Source organism: Poromitra crassiceps (assembly GCF_964638095.1).
Source record: "Poromitra crassiceps genome assembly, chromosome: 1".
In the NCBI taxonomy this organism is placed as follows: Eukaryota; Metazoa; Chordata; class Actinopteri; order Beryciformes; family Melamphaidae; genus Poromitra; species Poromitra crassiceps.
The window spans coordinates 38,165,107-38,187,568 of record NC_139623.1 but is presented as its reverse complement, the minus strand read 5'-3'; the positions used below and the strand labels follow the sequence as shown (position 1 = coordinate 38,187,568).

General features: G+C 43.0%; 1 protein-coding gene across 1 annotated transcript; it reads left to right on the top strand.

Moving 5' to 3' along the window:
* Positions 1 to 719: 719 nt before the first annotated feature.
* On the top strand, positions 720 to 21,486 carry vps26c (VPS26 endosomal protein sorting factor C). The gene is made up of 8 exons (XM_083640894.1): positions 720 to 922; positions 1,569 to 1,712; positions 3,876 to 4,025; positions 8,989 to 9,069; positions 12,513 to 12,587; positions 15,655 to 15,805; positions 16,377 to 16,529; positions 18,865 to 21,486. The coding sequence occupies exons 1-8, from the start codon at positions 866 to 868 to the stop codon at positions 18,945 to 18,947; spliced, it is 894 nt and encodes a 297-aa protein (XP_083497020.1). The 5' UTR covers positions 720 to 865; the 3' UTR covers positions 18,948 to 21,486.
* Positions 21,487 to 22,462: the final 976 nt, after the last annotated feature.

Below are 22,462 nucleotides of genomic sequence, written 5' to 3'. Positions count from 1 at the left end.
TGATGCTGCAGGGCTGCTATGTCAGTAACTGATGCCACTTGTCATACTTTGTTAAACATCAGCTGCAAAAGCTGTTGTTCACAACTAATGAAGTTCCCTAAGACCTCATCTCCCAATTAAATTTCCCATCCAAGCCTCAGTGTGAGCCTACTTTTCAATGCATCTTCACGTTTATAGAGAATTAACAAAGCCTATAATTGAATTGATATTATCTGGTAAGAAAATGAAGTAGGCCTAATTTAGGCTATAATTATATTGTAACCTAATAAATAGCTAGGCTACATTTTCCACCCATTCATAGGAAGTTTATTTCCAAATTGTCATAGCGAGGCTGCTGCATTGTCAAAGTTCTGAAGTCCATACATGGATCATCAATATTGACGATATTCAAATCTGAGACTTTGAGAGGAAAGCCACAATTTTTGCCTGGCTCCAGATCGACCTTCGAATCTGGCATTATGTGCCAAATGAGTTAAATCTGTGAATATTTAAATATTTTCTATTCCTCTTCCTCTGTAGTATTTAGTATGAGTCAGCAGTTTTCTGTGACCCTGCATGGTAGCTGACTGTGTATCAGAGCTGTGAATGTCTCGATTAAGGTATCAGAGAGAGCCCTTAATAGGCCAGTCCAGTAGGTGGTGCTAATGTGATGCACAGCAAACACTAACGTTGGATGAAGAAGAAAAAAGGCGGAAGGAAGTCTGCGGAGGGATATTCACCATGGATATTCATGATTATTTTGTACTTGTAAGCTAGTCTCGCACTGTCAGCCGTAGATGTTATCTTGATGACGTCGACGGTGGGTCTGACTACGTGAGGCTTCTGCTGGATCTGGATCTGCTTAGTTGATGTTCGGTGGTCAGCGATGAGTGTCACTTTGGATATCCGGCTCAAAAGAGCAAATAAAGTTTATCATGAAGGGGTAAGTCAAGCACTTAGCTAGCTGCTCCTCTGCTAGCTAGCCTTAGCTGCTCCTCTGGGCCAGTTAACGTTAGCTAATTTTACTCGCTTAAAACAACGTTACTGTCTCCATGGCACATTAAACATTGGCCACGTCGTATAACGTAGCTAGCAGTAGTTCACAACAGGTTTAACGCTAATTAAAGGCGTCTTTTCCTCTCAGCAGCTGACCTGTCTGTGGTGTCACGTGACCAGCAGCTGACCTGTCTCTGTGGCGTCTACATGACAGTTAATTTCAGTGAGACAAGAACAACTTTATACGATTAATTTGCCCTGTAAACTATGCACAAAAGGCATGAACAATCCCTGAATTACTACGAACCAACCATGCACAAATCCCTTATATACCCATGATACTAACCTTACTTTTTGAATGTTTGGCTTGGTAAATGCCATGGATACGTGGTTGGTAGTGAATTCCCTCCATTAAAGCAGAAGCCGTGAAGAGGAGAACAGTGCCATGTAGTTCTGCTTTTAATACAAGAGACAACTTCACCTTTAACCTTGTTGATCTGTCCATATTAATAACCTTGTTGATTTGGCCTGCCATATTATAAGGAGTTGCTTCCAGTGAGGGGAAGTTGTGTATTTTCTGTGTGTGTGTGCAGGAGGCGCTGGCTGGTGTCGTAGTGCTCATGAGCAAGGAGGCGGTGCAGCACCAGGGCATATCTCTGAGCATGGAGGGCGTGGTCAACCTGCAGCTCAGCTCCAAGAGTGTTGGAGTCTTTGAGGCCTTCTACAACTCTGTCAAGGTGAAACCTAGCCCCATAATCATGCACACTCTTCTTCTCCGCCTTTGGCAGCCGTCGGTGCCCTATCGGCAGCATGCGACCAGAGGCGGCAGCACTGCTGACGATAGGGCACAAACTCTGCTGCCATTATGGCACAAAGGCGGAGAAGAGGCAGTCTGACAATGATGGAAGATGTAATGCAGCATGCAACCTATAATAGGCCATCTGTTGTAAATTCGGCACAGGCTGTTGAAATACGTGATTTTTTATTTTAAATATTTTATTTTCAATTTTAACAATATATATTAACAAAAATGAACAAGCTCAGACACAGTAACAGAAAACAAACAAACAAACATACATATATCAACAGTTATCATAATGTGGTGCTACCATCCATATAAGGTGCTTATATACTTGTAAGAGATGTCGCGCATGGGGTCCCACGCAAGAACAACAGAAACCAGCCGGGGGAAGTCACCCACCGCCCTTAACCTTGTCGAGGTAGGCCAGAAACGGGTTGAAATACTGGATTTAAATGGTTGTTTCACAGCGGCATGTGCTTTTAACACCCTGTTTTAACTACTGACATCCATAAGGCCATGGGACTATCTTCAAATGTGTGATATGGCATTGGAAAATAGGTAGGAAGTCACCGTTATATCCCCGGCACCTCAAACCATGGATGGTGGTAATGTTATGTGACCGAGTCCCGGAGCCAAAGGCGATGAGTGAAATAAACATTATGGGGCTAGGTGAAACCCCAAACAGAGCACACTACACACTACACGACTGACACTACTACCGTTTCTCAAACTATTTAATCTCAAGGACCCCTAATTTAGCCCACATTAGGGCCACAGACCCCCACGTGGTGAGATCTTAACACATTCACTGCCAGCCGTTTTTTTTTTACTGTAGGTAGCTTCTGCCAGAGGGGTTTTTTGAGGATTCTGGCTCATCTTTCAAGACCCGAGGATTCTTTTCTGCTAAGATTTTGTGAACACAAAATATCTCAAAAGAACTAATAGAATGTGTGCTTTCTCTGTCTAAAAGAGTTAGTTTGTAGAGTTAGTAGTTATGTAGGCATTAGCACTTGAATACAGCATGGTTTCAGCGTCTGAAAATTTAAGCTGAGATAAATAGCTTTTTGTGAAATTCGATAGAACAGTCACTTTAACCATTCATTTTTGGCATCAGTAAGACGTCAGACATCTAAACAATAGTTTTGAACAGTAATTTCCTCCATAACAGCAGGAAACACCCCTCTCCTTCAAACTCCTCCCTCCGTGTGTGTTCTTCTTGGCTGCAGCGGGCGTGTCACAAGCTCGTTTCTGCTGCTGCTGTAACCTCGCGTCACCAGGCTCACTGCTTTGCTGCTGCTCCTGTCTGCTGGCGGCCGCTGGGCAAGTCTGGATGGGCTCGCTCGTTTCTTGGGGTTTGTGTTGAGAGCTTTGATGAAGCTTTTGCGATTCTGGTCTTATTTATGCTGCGTGTTTCAATGTGTGTTCCACCCGTAATCTATTATGCAAATTTGCAAAACCCCACCGCCAGCTCCCAAGCGCGAAAGCGTTTTCGCCAATCCATTTTCATGAGAATGGCTTCCTCACACTGCTTTTTGCTTGCCTTCCTCTAGTCTGGAGAGCACTGTCGCCACTTAGTGGGTCGGTGGAATGGGTTGTACACGTTCGGTGGCTCCAATATTTTTATAGGAGACGTGGGGGGCATTGATCCACGTCCCACCGTCAAAATTTTTTTTTTTTTTTTTTTGACGACTCAACTCGTCATTGGCAGTCAACCGTTGGATTTTTTTTGACGACTCAACTCGCCATTGGCAGTGAACGTGTTAACTGTGACACAAATCTGAGTATTTTCATTGTTGGATATGATTTTGTCCGGAATGTTGTGACTATGTTTATTGTAGGTAGTAAGAGACCAGTGAAACTAGGAACTATGAAAATTATCATCTGCTATTCTTTGGGAGATTGAAGTGATTACAAAGCAGCTAAGTATACATGGTGTGTTGTTATTTGTGAAAATAAAGAAGACACGCTCTCCCCTGGAATGGAGGGGAGCCAATCAAGTTGAGTTGTGATGTGTTGTCTGGAGTTTGAAAGTACCCGTAAAAATCAGTTTTGAAAATGCAGTAGGGTGTTACCATATGTTTTTTTGCCTGTGTTCCAGCCCATCCAGCTGATCAGCAGTAACATTGAGGTCGCCAAGGCAGGAAAGGTCCCAGGAGGCAAGACTGAGATTCCTTTTGAGTTTCCTCTGCTCGCCAAGGGCAACAAAGTGCTGTATGAGACCTACCACGGCGTCTTCGTTAACATTCAGGTAAATGTGAGCCTCACCTAGAAGATCCCTAGCCTGGTAAACCAGCCCGTCACGTGAACTCACATTTAATTTGGTTCTGCGTGACGGCCTGGACCCAAAGCCTGGGAGGGTGTTAAGCAGCAGCTGCAAAGCGGAAAAGCCAATCAGCGACTGCGCTGTGATTGACAGCGCAAGTTGGCCAATCAGGAACGCCACTAGCACTACACTAACAAAACAATAATGGCCGCCTCCTTGCCTGATCGTCTCGAGGAGTCATGTCAGCGTTTGTCTAGTTTAAACAGCCATAAAGTGCAGTTATTGCAGAAATGGACTCAATAACAACCATTAAACAAGTACGCAGTATCGCGCGCAAACCGCGGAGTTTCTCGGTGGAAAACATGTTTTTGCCATTCTCCCGAGTGGATTTGGGTTTGACTGGATCCGACGCTGATTGGCTGAAGGACTTGTCTGTCAAGGTTACCCCGCTAGCCGGGCGCTTCTCGCTCATACTGAGCATTAGCGCCCGGCGAACTTCAACGCATTTCCCATCAAACAATTGTGCCGCTCTCACGTCTAGGTATAAAAACCAACCCTTACCTGAGCCAAACATGTGAAGTGAAGACGCTATCCGATGCCCAACATCCTCTTCTTTTAAATACATATAGTGGCCTCTTCCAAATTGTTGCATAAAATCCACTTTTCTGTCTTTGAAAAACCAAAAATGTAGGTGCAATACCATTCCAGAAGTGTGGGGGGCATTAGTGAGTGTACAGTGAGTAAACAGTGAGTCGTTGTTCTGGGTTGCTCCAGATGAATGATTTTCGGTTTTTCAAAGACAGAAAAGTGGATTTTATGCGACAATTTGGAAGAGGCACCTATATGTATTTAAAAGAAGAGGATGTTGGGCATCGGATAGCGTCTTCACTTCACGTGTTTGGCTCAGGTAAGGGTTGGTTTTTATACCTAGACGTGAGAGCGGTACGATTGTTTGATATTGTTTGATGGGAAATGCGTTGACGTTCGCCGGGCGCTAATGCTCAGTATGAGCGAGAAGCGCCCGGCTAGCGGGGTAATCTGTCAAGGCAACTACGCCCGCCCATGCTCCCGCCCCTGCTAAGGACTGGGTGAAGAGTTGGGGCCAGACTGCCATGCAGAACCAAATGAAATGTGAGTTCACGTGACGGGCTGGTTTACCAGGCTAGAAGATCCCAGCAAACATCGTCTTGACCGTGACGTCACCAGACGAGAGAATTCCCGTAAGTCATCTACCCAGAAAGTCATGCCGCTGCCGGCCACAAGCTGGCGTTCTCTCCACGTTCCCCCAAAGTAGCATTTAGACAAACAAGACATATTGATCTCATATTGCTTTGAAAACACCACATGTAGGTGTCAGACTTTTGTGTTTTTTGTTGAATAAAATTACATTTGATTGACAATTTATGTGTTGTGTGATCAGATAGTCACAGTGTGACGTGCGCTCCATGTGCAATGATGACTATTATTGAACGCCCTTTTTTTAAATATGAAAACACTTTATTTTTTATATGTTTATGTCATATAAGTGCCCATAGCAAGTGTCTCTTATTGTATTTATCACACTGAATCCTGTGGTGTATTGTCCCATTACTCTTGCCGTAACTGAACGCAGTGTTTTCTGGGTTCTTGGATGTTGTGCTGTATGGTGCTGTCTGCTAAATCAATGGTCAAGTCACGTTGGTTACATTATCGTAAATGATATAAAATATATACCTGTCTCATCGCTGGTTGGAATCATGAAACAGAATTAGCAAGGCAGCCTATAGCAATGCAAGTTCCAGTAGGGTTCGTCACATTAAAAGCGAAGTCCTCCATGTTAACTCATTCACCGCCAAAGACAATTTTGACGTCTTATCAGAAATAGCCATCCACGCCAAAGACGTGTTTGACGTGTTTTTGTTTTTATGAGTGCAGCGCGTAGTTGAAACACTTACCCAGCCTCTGACATGTCATCTGGTCCCTATCCTCAAAGGGTAGCCGACAGCACGTTATCAAACACATACCGCAGCTGTTGTTTGAAACGAGGAAGAAGGAGGAAAAGAGGAAAAACAGAGAAACGCGCTTCCTTGTACAGAGGAAAAAACGCCATTGAAACGCCTCTCGGCGCGCTGCACTGCTGCCTTGCTGCAGGGCGAACCTGGATTGCCTAGTCAAACCCGTGACGAACATGATCGATCCGGTTCCAGCAGCGCCTGGTCCCAAAGCCAAGCCGCGGACCCGTTCCTGTGTCATGTGACTCGTGTCGCAGCATTCGTCCCACTCCCAGCCCGAACGAGAGGAGGAAAACGAGCAGCAGAGGAGGCAAAACGCTGATGGGGAAGGAGGGGGAAGGAGGTGCGATCTAGCTGCAGGCAGCTGTGGACAGAACTCTCTCTCTCTCTGTGTGTGTGTGTGTGTGTGTGTGTGTGTGTGTGTGTGTGTGTGTGTCTGTCTGTGTGTCTGTCTGTCTGTCTGTCTGTCTGTCTGTCTGTGTGTCTGTCTGTACACTCACTCACACTGAGCAAACTGTATTGTTGAATGTAAAAAAAGCACTTCATATATATATATATTTTGTCATTTGTGTCATAATGAATAATATTTACATGTCTGATGTCAATACAGTTCAAAATAAAAGAATTGAGAGCGAGTTCTGCATGATATTGTGTGCTGTACATAAATGCCATTTTCTGCAATTTCTTTTCTCAGAGAGACATTTTGGGTGAAAACAGGGTGTATATAAATGGCTATAAGTAGAGTACAGAACATGCTAAAAGCTCACTTTTTTTTTCCTGGTGAACCCAGAGACGTACATCTTCATTTTGAGGTATTGCAAATCACTCTGGTGCTAATAGATAATTTACTGTGGGTCTTGAAAGATGACCAACAATTATGAGAATCTTTGGCCTGTGCTAAATATTGGCAGTCCTAAACTGGCGGTGAATGAGTTAAGGACTCTATATATGACAAAATGCAACAAAATCGATAGCGTAGTGGTTAAGACACAGGACTCTAAAGCGAGCGCCATGGGATCGAATCTCCGACGAGGTCATGTTTTTTTTCTTTTTCCGATGTAGCAAAAATGGTTGAATCTGGACATACAGCAGGCTATATGCAACGCTGCTGCATGCAAACTGTGCAGATTTTTATCTGTATATCTGAATATAGCCGTTGTGGGAGCGGCATATTTCGACGTGGGGAAGTAGACGAATTACGTCGCTACGATTTCCATTCCGGATATATAATTAGACCCTGACTAGATGTAGTGGTTTGACGTGCAGCAGACAGTCGTTATACGTGAAAATGTTTGCTGGGATGGTTTGGTAACTTTTTTGTAGACTCCCGTTTTGAAGCAGAGATCGGGTCTTGGACTTGAGACTTGGACTTGAGTCGCACTTAAGTCACACACACACAGTGACTTGAGACTTGTCCTCAAAGACTTGAGACTTGACTTGGACTTGAGATTTGGGACTTGTGAACAATCTTTATTTTTGTGTGCATTAACATTAAGGAAAGGTCTACTAATAATACTTTCAACTAATCAATGCTGATACTGTATGCTAATAGATAAAGGAGTGAGGATAAGTACATGCTTTAAAGTCCTTAGTTTTAGCTATGCAGTGTTGTAAGCAGACCGGATGACATCCAGATAGAACACACATCCATAAGAGACTTGACTTGGATTTGTGACCAATGACTTGAGATTTGACTTGGACTATAGCTAAAAGACTTGACTTGGACTATAGCTAAAAGACTTGACTTGGACTATAGCTAAAAGACTTGACTTGGACTATAGCTAAAAGACTTGACTTGGACTATAGCTAAAAGACTTGACTTGGACTATAGCTAAAAGACTTGACTTGGACTATAGCTAAAAGACTTGACTTGGACTCTACCTCAAAGACTTGAGACTTGACTTGGACTTGCAAAAAATGACTTGTGAGCATCTCTGTTTTGAAGCCTTGAGTGTGGCATTTTGCCTGTTGCCGACTGAGTGGCGAGACAGAAGGGAAGATCCTGTGCATTTGTAAAACAGAAATTAACATGTTTTTTTCTTGGCTTTTAAAATAAATCATCTCTAGTAGTAGTATATTTGGAGCTGCAGTGTCACCCACACAGCAATTTAACGTTACTCTGAAAGCAATGCAATTAAAAAAATAAAATAACGGTGTTGGTGATCTGATAATTCGACAGTATCAACGCACTGCAAAATAACGCGGCAGCTATTTTGACCGTGTACTTGGGAGTGGAGGCTGGCTTGACCGCAGTCTGATTGCAGGGAGTCTGCAGTAGAAAAGGGCCTAAAACAACTGTAATGGGTGATCACAAAAAGGCAAACAAATAATCTCTGTTTGAAGTTACAATTGGCGTGAAGTTTTCTGAAGGTTTAATCTTGCGGTTAGGGCAAAGATTCGGTTAATAATTAACTTTTTAGGTGAGGGTTTTGCTAGCTTGCTAAGCTAGCAGAGTGCTGCAGCGCTTCTTCCGGTCGCGTAATGCGGGGCGCGGGCGTGTTTCACCTAAACTGGGTTGTAAAAAGGATACACGCCTCGAGACCAGTGGTTTCCCACAGACCCGCATTGCTGCCTGCTATTTGACATTATGCCCAAAACATAGTCTGATTTATCGTCTATTTGACTCTAAATGGGATCATAATTTACTAAATGAACATGCTGTATTGAAGAAGACTTGAAACTAGCAATTGAGACCATCAACTCATCAGGAAAGGTTTACTAAGGTTATAAATCAAATGAGATCCTATAGACTTCCATACAATCAGACTTCTTTTGCAGCCAGTGGAGTCACCCCCTGCTGGCCATTAGAAAGAATACAGTTTTAAGGCACTAACTCTAACTACATTTTAGACTTGGGACTTGAGACTTTTGCCTCCAGACTTGAGTCAAAGTTGACAAGGTCACACCTCTGGTCAGTAAAGCATGGTCTTTGCCTTTTCCTTATCCCTGCCCTGCAGTATACCCTACGCTGTGACATGAAGCGATCCCTGCTGGCCAAAGACTTGAGCCGCACCTGTGAGTTCATGGTGCACTGTCAGGTGAGATGGACTCAAGCTACTGCCATCAGTTCACTCCACTAAAACTGCATGGATGGAAATGGAGACTTTGAATCAGAAACTGCTTGTTTGATGAAGGCTGATACACACACACACACACACACACAATTTCATCTTATCTGCTATTTACCAGACTGTCAAAAATGGTAGAGTGCTGGATTGTGGTGCCAGCCTGTCCAATCAGAATGGATATTAACGATTGTGTAAATTAAAGAATGCACTGTCTTCTTTCTGTACCGGGAGTTCCATCCCACAACCAGCAAGGATAAGTAGATAAGTAGATCCTGTGTTGTGTTAAAAATATTTTTCAACCTGGACCCTATTTTCGTAAAATATTTATGTATAATTAACTAATGTGAGCAGATTTTTTTTTTTATTGGTGCAGTACTATTGACCAAGATCGCAACCGCTTTGTCCGCATGTCTCTCCTGCCTCGGCAGCCCGTGCACGTACAGTACGTCCACTAAACAAGTGTATTTTTGGAATGGGCTCAGATTGTTATTGTAAAAGAGAGAAAATGAATGCATTACCTTGCAGTAGTTTGTGGTTCACCCCCTCTCTGCTAGTTGCTCCTCTCTCCATATAGCGTTACTCCGGCTCAAATAAATACGAATCGAATTCAAATGCAACGTCCATATTCTCGAAATTAGGAAAATATTCACCCATAACTTACAAAATCATTGCTTTCCGTTACTAAGCGAAACATGAAGCTCCCGGCTTGCGGCTTGCTCCACTACACGCAACTCTCGCAAGACTCAGGTCCCACACACAGTCCCAGGATCTGGAATCAGCAGGTAAATCTAGGTAAATAGAAGCGCTTCCAGTGGTGCGTGGCAAAAAAATAAGCTCTTTATAGTAGAGCCCGACCGATACTGAATTTTTTAAGCCGATGCCGATACCGATATTGGGGAGTAAAAAAATTCCGATATCAATATATCGGCCGATATTCTTATATTAAATATACATACAATGTTTTTGCAATATGATCCCTCAAATATCAAACACTTGAGAAAGATATGACTTGAGATATGTAACATGGGCAGGATATTTTACAGCTTCTCAATAAACTTTATTGTCCAAAATGACATCAATGCAATGAAACCGTATTAATAATGGGAATTTAATAATTATAAATAACTAGACATTAGGGGTCCTCCAAAAAATCGATTCTTGAAAGGATCGCGATTCTTAATGCCACGATTCTTGGATCGATTCCAAACTCCCAAGAATCGATTCTTCTTCGTATTGTAAAAACCATATGCACTTAAAGTGTAACTAACCCCCAAAACACTTTTTTTCAGCTTTTAACCAATATATATGACTTTGGGGGTGATGTGTGAAGAATTCTGGTCAAAATTTCCACATTTGACACCAAACTGTTGCCATTTTACCATTTGTATCATTTTTCAGCAGCATACCTGGCATAAGCGCCCTCTAAGGGTCGAAGACTGCTTTTTTTTTTTCTCAAATGAATGGGATATTTGACACGTCGTGACGTCACGGTGTTCCCAAAGACTATGGGATTTCAAGATAATTACTCCCCTACCCCCCCTGTACCCTTTCGGCTCCTCAGAACTCCAAGCCTATTCCTATTGAAGTTTGCTCTTAAAATACTGAACCAAACGTCGTCAAAGTTGGCACATGTCTTAATTATAGTTAGTTTCCCGCTGAATGTGTCACTACTTTATTAATATCTTACCTGGATAAGCTCGAATGATGATGTATATATTATCAGTCCGAGTTGGAAGCAGCTGTCTCCAGCCCAGGCAGGCGGGAGCGGGCGGGAGAGAGTCGTACTGTAAAACCTCATGCACTAGCTCCAAGCTCCGGGGGCGCGCGCAGGATTGGGTTTGACCGTTTGATCAAGCAAGTAGCTCCTGTGCTCTTAAAATACTGAACACCACGTTGTCATATTTGACATATGTCTTCATTGTAGACAGTTTATCGCTGAATGTGTCATTAGATTATACATATCTTACCTGGATAAGCTCTAATTATATATATATATATATATATATATATATATATATATATATATATATATATATATATATAAAAATAATGTTGTTTATATTATCAGTCCGACTTGGAAGCACTTTCTCTCGGCCAGTCAAACGGGAGAGTCTGCACTCTCATGCACCCGCAGCAGCAGCAGCAGCACACAGCAGCAGTGAGAGGCGGGGGCTTTCAACAGTCTGACATTTCAGCAAACAAATCTCGTCGCAGTTTAGCGGGAATGTAAGGTATAACGCTATACTACGACGTGACAACGTGACAAAGCTTCTCTAAACATATCGGCTAATATAATATCATCACTGTGTACAAGCAACGCCAACTTCTCAGGAAATGAAAGTCAGCAGAGCAGAGCAACTGGCTCTGTCTGTGTGTGTGTGTGTGTGCTCCGAGGAGGAGAAGAGCTCTGTCCTGCTCTGCCTGCGCCCTGAGAGGAAAAATCAGAGGTGTTGTAACTTTCAACAAGAATCACGAAAAGCCCCAAAACGCAAATTAAAAACGTATTTCATTGCGCGGTTTATCTCTAGTTAGACGAGGGAATTACGTGGAGAAATCTCGCATTGTGTTACCCCAGAGCGAGAGGTTTGTCCTCACTGTGCCGTGTGCTGCGAGCAGCGAGGCTCTTTTAACGTAAGTTTAGACAAGCCACGCACACACACATGGGACAAAATGGGACAAAAATAATTAAATTTCTAGTTCGCCACTGAATGGCCAAATTGATATAACTATCAACCATTTTTAGCAACACTCTTTCCATACATGCCACCAGCGTTGGCTAGTTGTTGATATTTATAAAGATATTGCCCCTCTCAAAAAAAATATTTTTGAGGCGGTAGGCAAACTGTAATGGCGTCAATTTCCGAAAAAAAATCTTGACTTGAACACAGCCAAAGAGTTTAGTATAGACAAGAGCATATGTCATTTCTTGGTTTTTTCCATAGGTATTTTTTAGAGGTAAGATGTGATGCATTGATATTAAATTGATACTGTTTAATAACAATCGAAAAAGTTGCTCGTAGCTGCTTTAAGAAAAAAGATAAAATATACACAACAGTCTGTCTATGACTTAAAAAAATATCGGCCAATATCGGACGATAATATTGGTGGACCGATATATCGGTCGGGCTCTACTTTATAGGACTTGTATGCATGATGCCCCATCTGCCTCTGCTCAAGCCCCTTGTGTAGCTTGATCTTGCTCAAAGTCAATACTGCATCAATTTAACAAAATTCTGCTCTGATGAGTTAGTTAAACATAGAAAAATAAGGTCCAGGTTGAAAAATACTGAGATTCTCCTTTATATGTTTCATCATTGAGAAATGATGCTGACAGCAGCTCAGCCATGATGTCCAAGACCTCCTGTAGACTAGCTGTGATGTGGGTTGATGTGTGTCCTCTCTCCCCCTCTCAGCCACAGAAAGCTCCAGTCATACCCGCTCCAGTGGACTTCACCATAACTCCAGATACCCTGCAGAACACCCGTGAGGTGCAATCACTTTCCTTCATTTGATAACTACAGTCTGACAGCTAGCTTAACTAGCACTACCGTGGTTATGCACTCACGTCACGCCCACCGCAGACCGCTGATCACCACTTCACCGCACACAAATGAGCAATTACTTGCATTCGAATTGCGACTGCGCTAATACAAGGGCCAAGCAACGCACAAAATAGCTTATTGACGGTGACAAAGAAGCGTAAAAGTCACTCTGGAACAACATAAAAAGTGAAGGCAGTCAGGGAACCACAAACGCATGTTAGTGGAGATAAAAAGCGCTGATATGAGGAGAGGAGATGAACCAAAATGTTTACCACAAAAAAGTTTACCTCTCACCTGTAGTGCTATTTATCCATCTATATCGTTTTGGGATAGTTGCCTGAGTTTTGGAGATATCGGCCGGCCGCAGAGATGTCTGCCTTCTCTCCAATACAATGGAACTGGATGGTACTCGGCTTGTAGTGCTCGAAGCACCAAAAGAAAATACATTTGAAAAACTCAACAGCATTGTCTCTTTCCAGAAATCATGACCCGGTTACTCAAAATAATGCACAGACTTTGTTGTGAGCAGTTTCATGTAGGAATGTAGGATTTTTTTTTTATCAAGGCATTGTCGAGTAGATATTGGCTCATAATAAGTGTCCGGAAATGCAGATAGGAGCATGTTAGGGCTGCACGGTATTTTGCATATTTTGTAATCCCACTTTTGCGCAAATAAATCGCTTGTGAAACAATGCAGTGTCAATAAAGGCAGGCATGGGACAAAATTAGGCAAAGCAGATAACCAGCTCGACTTGCACTATGACATAAGAAAGGCATATTATGCTCAAAATTCTTACAATTATCGCTGGGTATGGCCAAGTTGAGATAGCGCAGTAGAATACAATTTTCCATTCCTTCTTCACAAAAAAGCAATGCTCACCTCTATTTTGGTGTATATAGTGCACCTCTCCATGCACTGCGCATCCACTACAAAACCTCTCCAGTTCAGATGCTTTACAACACGCTTTCTCTAACTTGGCAGCCACCCAGTTGTCATTGTGGCATTATTATATTGGCCGCTGGTAGGCTGCAAATGTGTTCCATAACACACAGAATAGGCTTATTGCGAAGTTGTGGGGCAAATGTATTCTGACACTGTTCTGATACAAGTTAATATTCTCGGCTTGTAGCGTGCGACTCGGGGGCTGTAACAGATCAAAGCTGCTGGATGAGGTGAGATGAACTGTTGCATAATTACGCGCTGGTGAAGACCAGCTTCAATGGCAGATATCATCAAAGTTGCAAATTGATTTGATACGCTCGGTCGCTATCCACCGCTTATCTAACAGTCGTTTCTGCAGTCCTTCAGTTTTCCCCTAATATGGCCTATTCAGGTGTTTGTTTTTCTTTCTTGGAAGTTTAAGAGAAGTTCAGTCATCAGCCTTATTTTCCCTACATTGAGTGACGAGCATTAAACCCGACTTTTGCGTTTTGGGTCAGGGTCTTTGATTGACAGGGGCTATAGCATGCTTGGCACATATGGAAATGTCAGTTGGGATCTTGGTTCAGATTTGGGGATTTTAGAGCAGTCTAATGACAGACAAGTCTGTGAGATGCTCATTCACTGCATGGTGACGCGCTGTGTCCCTTCCTCTGTGCGTGTGTGTGTGTGACACACAGACACACACACTCGCTGAGCCGAGAAATCGAGAAATCTGGGCCAGATATGGACCAAAAATATCTCTATTTTTTTCTCCCCCTTTTGACGCCATTGACTGTATATGCACGCATGCAGACACACACACACACTTAATGTAGCAGGCTGGCATCTTCGAGCAAGTGAAAGAATAATGATAAACATTGCCTCAACGTTACCTCCACAGTTCAGACTTTATTTTCGTTCCAGCGTTGGTTATTGCCGCCTGCTTGGTAGCTGACGAGAGACGTGCTGCTCGGTGTAACGAGTGACTCGCTGCTCGGTGTAACGAGCAGACGTGCTGCTCGGTGTAACGAGCGACTTGCTGCTCGGTGTAACGAGCAGACGTGCTGCTCGGTGTAATGAGTGACTTGCTGCTCGGTGTAACGAGCAGACGTGCTGCTCTGTGTAACGAGCGACTTGCTGCTCGGTGTAACGAGCAGACGTGCTGCTCGGTGTAACGAGCGACTTGCTGCTCGGTGTAACGAGCAGACGTGCTGCTCTGTGTAACGAGCGACTTGCTGCTCGGTGTAACGAGCGACTTGCTGCTCGGTGTAACGAGCAGACGTGCTGCTCGGTGTAACGAGCAGACGTGCTGCTCGGTGTAACGAGCAGACGTGCTGCTCGGTGTAACGAGCAGACGTGCTGCTCGGTGTAACGAGCAGACGTGCTGCTCGATGTAACGAGAAGATGTGCTGCTCGGTTTAACGAGAGACGTGCTGTTCGGTGTAACGAGCAGCAGCTTTGATGTCTGCCTTTGCCTCCTTATTTGCGGCTCGTAAATGCCGCCGCCTCTCTCATGTTAAAAATATTGAACGTTTTGCCACAACACAAGCTGCATTTTGCTCGGCCCGGGCTTGGTCTTAGTTTGCTCAAAGAAGCAATGAACACAAACGGAATGCAGCATGTTTTATCTCGATTTTCAATTTTCTTTGATTGTGGGGAAGCCAAAATCTTGATCACAATTAATATTTGATTAATTGTGCAGCCCTAGAGCGTGCATGTTTGTCTGTGTTTCAATAACAATGCCTCATTGCCAAGAATGGATTGCCTCTTGAATGCCAAACAATTAAATATTCCTGCTGCAAAGTCGGCCTCTTAATGGCAACACTGGCATAAAGATAGACACTAGAGACTATAAAGAATAGACTACTAGAGGAATTATGTATCCAAATGTTTATGTAGGAACAAATTATTTTATAACATGAGATGTTTTAAATTATTTTTTGATTGCGGTGGTTTGAATGGCTTCGCTAATTTGTGCAGTAAGGAAAAGATCAATAGTGTGGCAGCTCTAAGTTTAACAGTACAAGCTATGGTTTTACCTCAAGCTGTACTGCGCAGATAAGATAACGTTGCTTTTTTTTCCATCTTCAGAGGAGTTTGTTGCCAAAGTTTCTCATCCGAGGCCATTTAGACGCCACAAACTGTGTGATCAGCCAGCCGCTGACTGGAGAAGTGGTGGTGGAGAATTCCCAGGTTCCCATCAAGAGCATCGAACTGCAGCTGGTCAGAGTGGAGACCTGCGGTAAGATCCAACTGCTAAAGAGGACTTCCACTGTGCTGACTTCAAAGAAAATGTATGGACCACTGACCGTGCCAGACACCACAATTTAATTTGGGCAAATAGGCTGCATTTAGGGCATTTGGTGATATGAACAATTTAATATCACCATACTGTCCCAAAATATTTTAATATATTATCAGTTATTATTAGTCCATACCCGGGTTTGAACCGCGGTCCGTCCCAGGTCCTTTCTGTGTGGTTTTTCCGTCTTCTCCCCGTGGTGTAGTTGTCCCTGGAGAAGTGTGTAGACTGCAACACTGACTACTGAGTGCACTATACCTGATAGCTGATCATTATAAATAAAAGCTATTTGCAGCATTGTAACGTTACCGGAATGGACAGACTGATCAGCGTTGTTGCCCCTTCTCACTCCAGGCACATTACGGTTACTATTAATACATAATGATAATGGGGTAGGCTTGGCCGATATTATGTTAACGATGAGACTATTCATACACTTCCATTCTTTTGTAATGGTATCATTAAGTTCTGGTTTGAGCTGCTTGTTTTTATAAATGTCTGCTATGTCCAGGTTGTGCTGAGGGTTACGCCAGAGACGCCACTGAGATCCAGAATGTCCAAATAGCTGAAGGTGATGTCTGCCACAGCCTCTCTATTCCCATCTACATGGTCTTCCCCAGGCTGTTCACCTGCCCCACCCTGGAGACCACCAACTTCAAAGTCGGTCAGTCCCCAATTGAAAAACATCTGGTTAGAACATGGGCAGAGCAAGTCATTGGCTCTTTTAGCTTGTAAGTAATCCTACATGTTCCCAGTGTGGACCTGATAGAAACTTCCCCGACTAAATGGGAGCTCCTACATGACCTGAAAATGAAAAACCATGAAACTTTAGCTGATACTACTAGGCTATCTAGAGCTCCCGAAAATGGATAACATTGCCATCTGAAAGGGCAAACTTATGTTCAGGTCAGGATCATATTATGTTCAAATGGTAATATATGGAGAGAGTATTTTGAAAAGGCTCCTCTCTTGGTTATGTTGTGTAAACGCTGTGAACGCACCCCGAAGTCTTGTCACATGGTAGCATGCAGGTTGGATGACATTGCAACTTATGTGGCCAAGACTGAATAATGTAAGTTGATGTAAGAGACTGCTGGCTAGTAACTGTGGTAGTTCACCCCCCCCCCCCTTTTTCAACAACATACATTTAACTGTGGTAGTCTATTAGGTTTACAAGGACACATCCCATCTTAAAATGTCGATGTCGAAAATGAAGATTTTTCTTGACCGACAACCGACCCTCATTGGTCGGTTAACCGAGAAGATTAAAATGCGCTATTTGACTGTGCCCCATTAAACAATTACCACAACAAATGCTTTATTTTTTTCATTAGAAAGCATTTATCTTTATATCTACAAGCAGAAAAAACACATTAACAAAACGAAAAGACAAGTTGAATCCTCCAGCACACTAAACAAAAACATTCCTCCTATAGGCTACTGTGTAGGAGCTGCACGCATTGCATTGCAGGGGGAAACGCGGAGGAAAAAACCCATACTCACACTCGCAATTCTCAAATGAATTAATTATCTTACTGCAGGTGTCGGAATTAGTCTAATATAACCAGCAGAAACTAATTTTAAAAGCTCAGAACGAAAATGTGTTGCTAATTGAATGAATTTCTACTTTGAAGAGCACATCACTCACGACACCAGCCGCCCCAAGCCTCCAGGCTGCAGGGCGCACTGTTCATCGCTCTCTCCTCCTTTTAGCATTCTCACTAATTCAACAGTGGTTTACCTGCTTTTGAGATCTGCAAAAAATAGTTTGCTTCTCTCTCCAGTCTCCACCCTTCTCCCTCTCGCTCTTCATCTGCGACGAGCGCTGTAGGTGCCTATATGCTCTCTGTGTGTCCGGCTGCACGACGAGGACGAGTGCAGCAAGTCCGCACGCAGCTGTCAGTGTTATGCCCCAAACACAGGCATCAGATAGGCTACTTACTGTACATACCGACAGCACAGGTTTTGCGCCGCCGTCAGCCAGAGGCTGTAATTAATCGTACTCCTTCCTGTCCATCATGCAGTGCTGCGGGGGGATGAAAAAATTAAGCAGTCTGTTCAAACTTTTTACCGATGTAAAGGGGGGACAGTAAAGAGTACGTTAATTGATACTTTTCAATCGTCAATTAGACCGCTTCATGTCTGCATCTTTAGAACATGGTAAAAACGACTGTAAATTTTTCCGCGTGTTTCATCTTCCAGTGCGCGCGTATGCATGATGAGCGTGCAGAGAGGGAGGGAGGGAGAGAGAGTGAGCCAGTGAAGAAAAAGTAATGTTTTAATATCAACCACAGTGATTAATGCACTAATGCACTATGCAGGGAAACAACAACATGATTATCAGGCACTGATGCAACCGGTGACATTTTTACTTGCATTTGTGTTGCCCACCCACATGGCATAGCACGTGTTAAAGGGCACGTGCAACATTTTTTGAACCGTTTAACTGATAGTATTAATTGGTTAATGTTGAAACGGTCGATTATCGGTTAAACGGTTATCGGTCGACATCCCTACTTAAAAGTATAGATTCCATCGCCATATGTATACATCTGCACGTGTGTTCGCATTATTCTATGATCAATTTGTCGTCATTTCTAAGCATGAAAGAGATGGTTTCATAGATAAGTTATGGCCTTAGGGGCTGTGTCCAAATAGTGTTTTTTTGTTGTTGCTGTTCCCCCCACCATGGCGGAGCACTTTGGCTATCAAAAATATGAATGCCAAAAGGGCACAGACACACAGCAAACGGTGCGATTATTGTTTTAACTGCTAATGTAGCTAGTTAACATAACCACAAGGTAAACAGCAAGTTAACATCAAACTAACCAGATAATACATTTAATAATTCCAGCGATATCTCTCTCTTTGATTGGTCGGTCGAAATAAGACATTGGTGAGCTCTTCTGCCAAAATTTCTACTTGGGGCGCCCAGAGTGCTCAGCCAAAATAGTGCTAGCCGTCGAGAGCACTGAAACTCTTGTTTTCTGTCCTTTCAGAGTTCGAAGTGAACGTTGTCATCGTGCTGCACGACGATCATCTGATCACAGAGAACTTCCCTCTGAAGCTGTGCAGAGTGTGACTCTGCTCAGGAACCCCAAACCAGCTCAAAGGAGGAAGGCTCACCCCCTCACATCACATGGACAACATGTGGCCACAGAAGAGTCCAGTGAATGCACTGAAATACTTCACATTTGGGACTGTGCTGTGTGAAGTGAGGGTTCCCTCTGGAGATATGTAGTGCTCCACTGGAGGGCAATGCAGCAGCTCTCCTTTAAAGCTTGAAACGAGAAGCAAGGCTAACCCAGAGTACCCTCATTGACAAATCAATGGAAATCAATGTGTCACAATACTGAGTGACATCATTAGGGAGCAATGGCTTCCCAAGCAGGGACAGCTCAAACTGTAGCTGGATGTCACCGCTGATGATATATCATAATGTGATGTCATATACCTTATGCTAATGAAGTCATCTATACTGTATGTGACATCACTGATGACATCGCATTAGCGCTGATGATAATTTATGCTAATGAAGTCATAGAGACTGATGATGTCATCAATATGTGAGATCACTGATGACATCACTGCTCCGTAATGATATAGTCACCTGTCACCTTTAGGTCAGGTGTCACATATTGATATCATCAGTCCCTATGACTTAATTAGGATAAGCTATCAGACTACATCATATACATTGTGACATCAGCGGTGACATGCAGCCACAGTTTGAGATGTCCCTGCTTGGGAAGCCATTGCTCCCTAATGAAGTCACTCAGTATCGTGACACTACTGATGATGTCATCAATGTCACACCACTGATGACATCACTGCTGCCTAATGTCCCTAGGAGGCTGATGACATCACAGTCGGGCAATCGTATGACATTTCCCCACGTCAACTGCTGACCTACAGATGACCACACCATCATTATTCACCTGACCCATAGGTGTAGTAGTAGTAGTTTATTTGACACAATGTAAAATCCACATAAAAAAGCTTCAAATGAAGACAGTTTACATACATTAAAGTCGAGCTGAACCCAAGAATGACTTTTCTTTTAGTTCAAATGCCTGGGTATGCAGTGCACCTATTTAATAATGTATGCAAAACAAATCACAACAATCTAATTTCTTTAGTTTTTCACACTTTTTCACATCGAAAGTTCGTTTTTCAAGATTTCATTGATAACAGTAATTTACAGTTTGCTGACGTCACCCAGTACTATCAAATTTCTACCCCATTTCAACCAATCATATCACGACATGCAGCTGTCAATCAAATCTTCATTTCTAGATAATTTTCTCTTCCAAATGAAGTAGAAAATGGCGCCTAGTGCCTGTCATCTGGCAGAATTCCTATCCCATTAACTAACTACTAACTTGGCCAATTGTTAGAAACATGAACAAAAAACAAAAACTATAATGTAGCACCCTGTTACCATAAATATCTTACAATAACTGTGGGAGCTAAATATTATCAAGTATAGGCTAATGATCAGAAGATGTCAGGAACGGGAGAGGAGGCAAAATACATTTGATGTACACTGAATAAGGAAGACTCAGGAGACATGAACTTGATTGTAAAAAGGTACCATGTATTTAGAAATATAAAGAGAAAAGAACAAATAAACAAACATGTAAACAAACAAATGGCTATACAGAGGTTCTATTCAAGATCCTCTTGCAATAACAGAGTTCACAGAGCATGCATTTCAACGTGAAACACAGCCATGCAAGATTTCACCTAGTAATTATCTCTCACCAATTAGATGACTAGATTTTATACCAGATAAATCAATCAATATCGATATCCCTAGAATTCATTTCACTCAGCAAATGACCATACACAAATCAAAACACCCAAAATAAATCCCTAACCCTAATCCAGTCAATCCTCTTCGTGACACATGCACATTTCCTTCCCAGCACAGGGGAATAGTCCAGGGGTTAAAGTCTCAATGGCTGGGTTTCCCAAAAGCTTCTTTGCGCTAAGAAGCTAATTTAACCCTTCTTAAGGCCCCCTTAAGAAGCAAACGCGTTTCCCAATTGCTTCTTTACGAAGGCATGCGTTTCCCAAAAGCTTCTTAGCGCTAAGAAGCTTCTTTGACCCTTCTTAAGGCTCCCGTAAGAAGCCAACGAAGCCAACGTGTTTCCCGATTGCTTCTTAGCCTAAAATTATCTTCCAATTATCTTCCGTTAAGAAGGCTGCGTTTCCCAAAAGCTTCTTAGCGCTAAGATGATCTTTCGTTAAGAAGGTTTTGTAAGAAGGGTCTGGGGCATTCTTAACACCTTCTTAATGACAAAACACTGGCAGATCCAGCCGCGTCAGGCAAAAGGAGATACTTGTGTCCACTGCTCCTCTTGTGTTTTTCCCTTTTTCCTTTCTTTCATGGACCCTTTAGTGTTTAAAATTGGGGAACACTTGAAAATCTCCCCTCTATGTATGGTTACTTGTGTTTTAAATGTTTTACCGTAGGCTATATTCCTCTAATCAGAATGGATTCCTTTTATAATGTTGTGGATTTATATAGCACCTTTCACAGAACCCAAGGTCGCTTAAATTCTGTAGTGTTTCTCTGTTTTGTTGTATGCTGTGTATATAAAGCAATTTGAACTGCAGTCCATGTCTGAAATAAATAATGTTTAATAAAGTTTAAGGGGACCATGATTAGGTTATTCTACAACAGTGTTTCTCAACCACTGAGTCGTGGCCCACTGGTGGGCTCAGAGTGCCATCTAATGGGCCGCAGAGGACCTCTCACATCAAGATGGTGGACAGCTCCAGTTAACACATTCACTGCCAGCCGTTTTTCAATACTGTAGTTAGCTTCTGCCAGAGGGTTTTTTTGAGGATTCTGGCTCATTTTACAAGAGCCGAGGATTCTTTTCTGCTTGGACTTTGTGAACACAAAGTTCACAAAAGTACTAATAGAATGTGTGCTTTCTCTGTCTAAAAGAGTTAGTTTGTAGAGTTAGTAGTTATGTAGATATTAGCCGTTGAGTACAGCATGGTTTCAGAGATTTTCAGAGAGTTTTGAGATAAATGGATTTTTAGAACCACCTGTGATTATGGGTGCCCTTGGGCAAGTCTGTATACTGTATTGTGTTTGTGTGTGTGTGTGTGTGTCTCCAAACTCCTCCCTCCGTAGGTGTGTCTCTGGTGGCTTTGCAGTGTTTTGTCACAGGCGAGTTTCTGTTGCCTCACAGATCCCAAAAAAAGAGGAATCGCAGGAGCGGAGGAGAGGCGAGGGGGGGGGGTTAGACACGGGAGAGAAATTCCTTCGCGATCCCCTTCTTCCAATCTTGAGGCGTACTCCGCTCTCGGTGTGCTGCTGCTGCTGCTGCTGCTCGTCTGTGCTGCTGCTGCTGGCGGCGCGGCCGCTCTCGGGCGAGTCTGGATTACTGTAAAACGGGCTCGTTCGTTTCTTGGGGTGTCGGTTGAGAGCTTTGATGAAGCTTTTGCGATTCTGGTCTTATTTATGCTCAAAGGTACTCGAGTGTGTGTGTGTGTGTGTGAAATCGAAAGCGTTTTCGCCAAGCCATTTCCTTGAGAATGGCTTCCTCCCGCGGCTGTTTTTGCTCGGCTTTCTCTCTG

What these genes read in the sequence shown, in the direction of transcription:
- vps26c (XM_083640894.1), top strand. Translation starts at nt 866, where the DNA reads ATGAGTGTCACTTTGGATATCCGGCTCAAAAGAGCAAATAAAGTTTAT. An exon ending in CCTTCTACAACTCTGTCAAG is followed by an intron (nt 1,713 to 3,875) that starts GTGAAACCTAGC and finishes CCTGTGTTCCAG; the next exon opens with CCCATCCAGCTGATCAGCAG. An exon ending in CCCTGCAGAACACCCGTGAG is followed by an intron (nt 12,588 to 15,654) that starts GTGCAATCACTT and finishes TTCCATCTTCAG; the next exon opens with AGGAGTTTGTTGCCAAAGTT.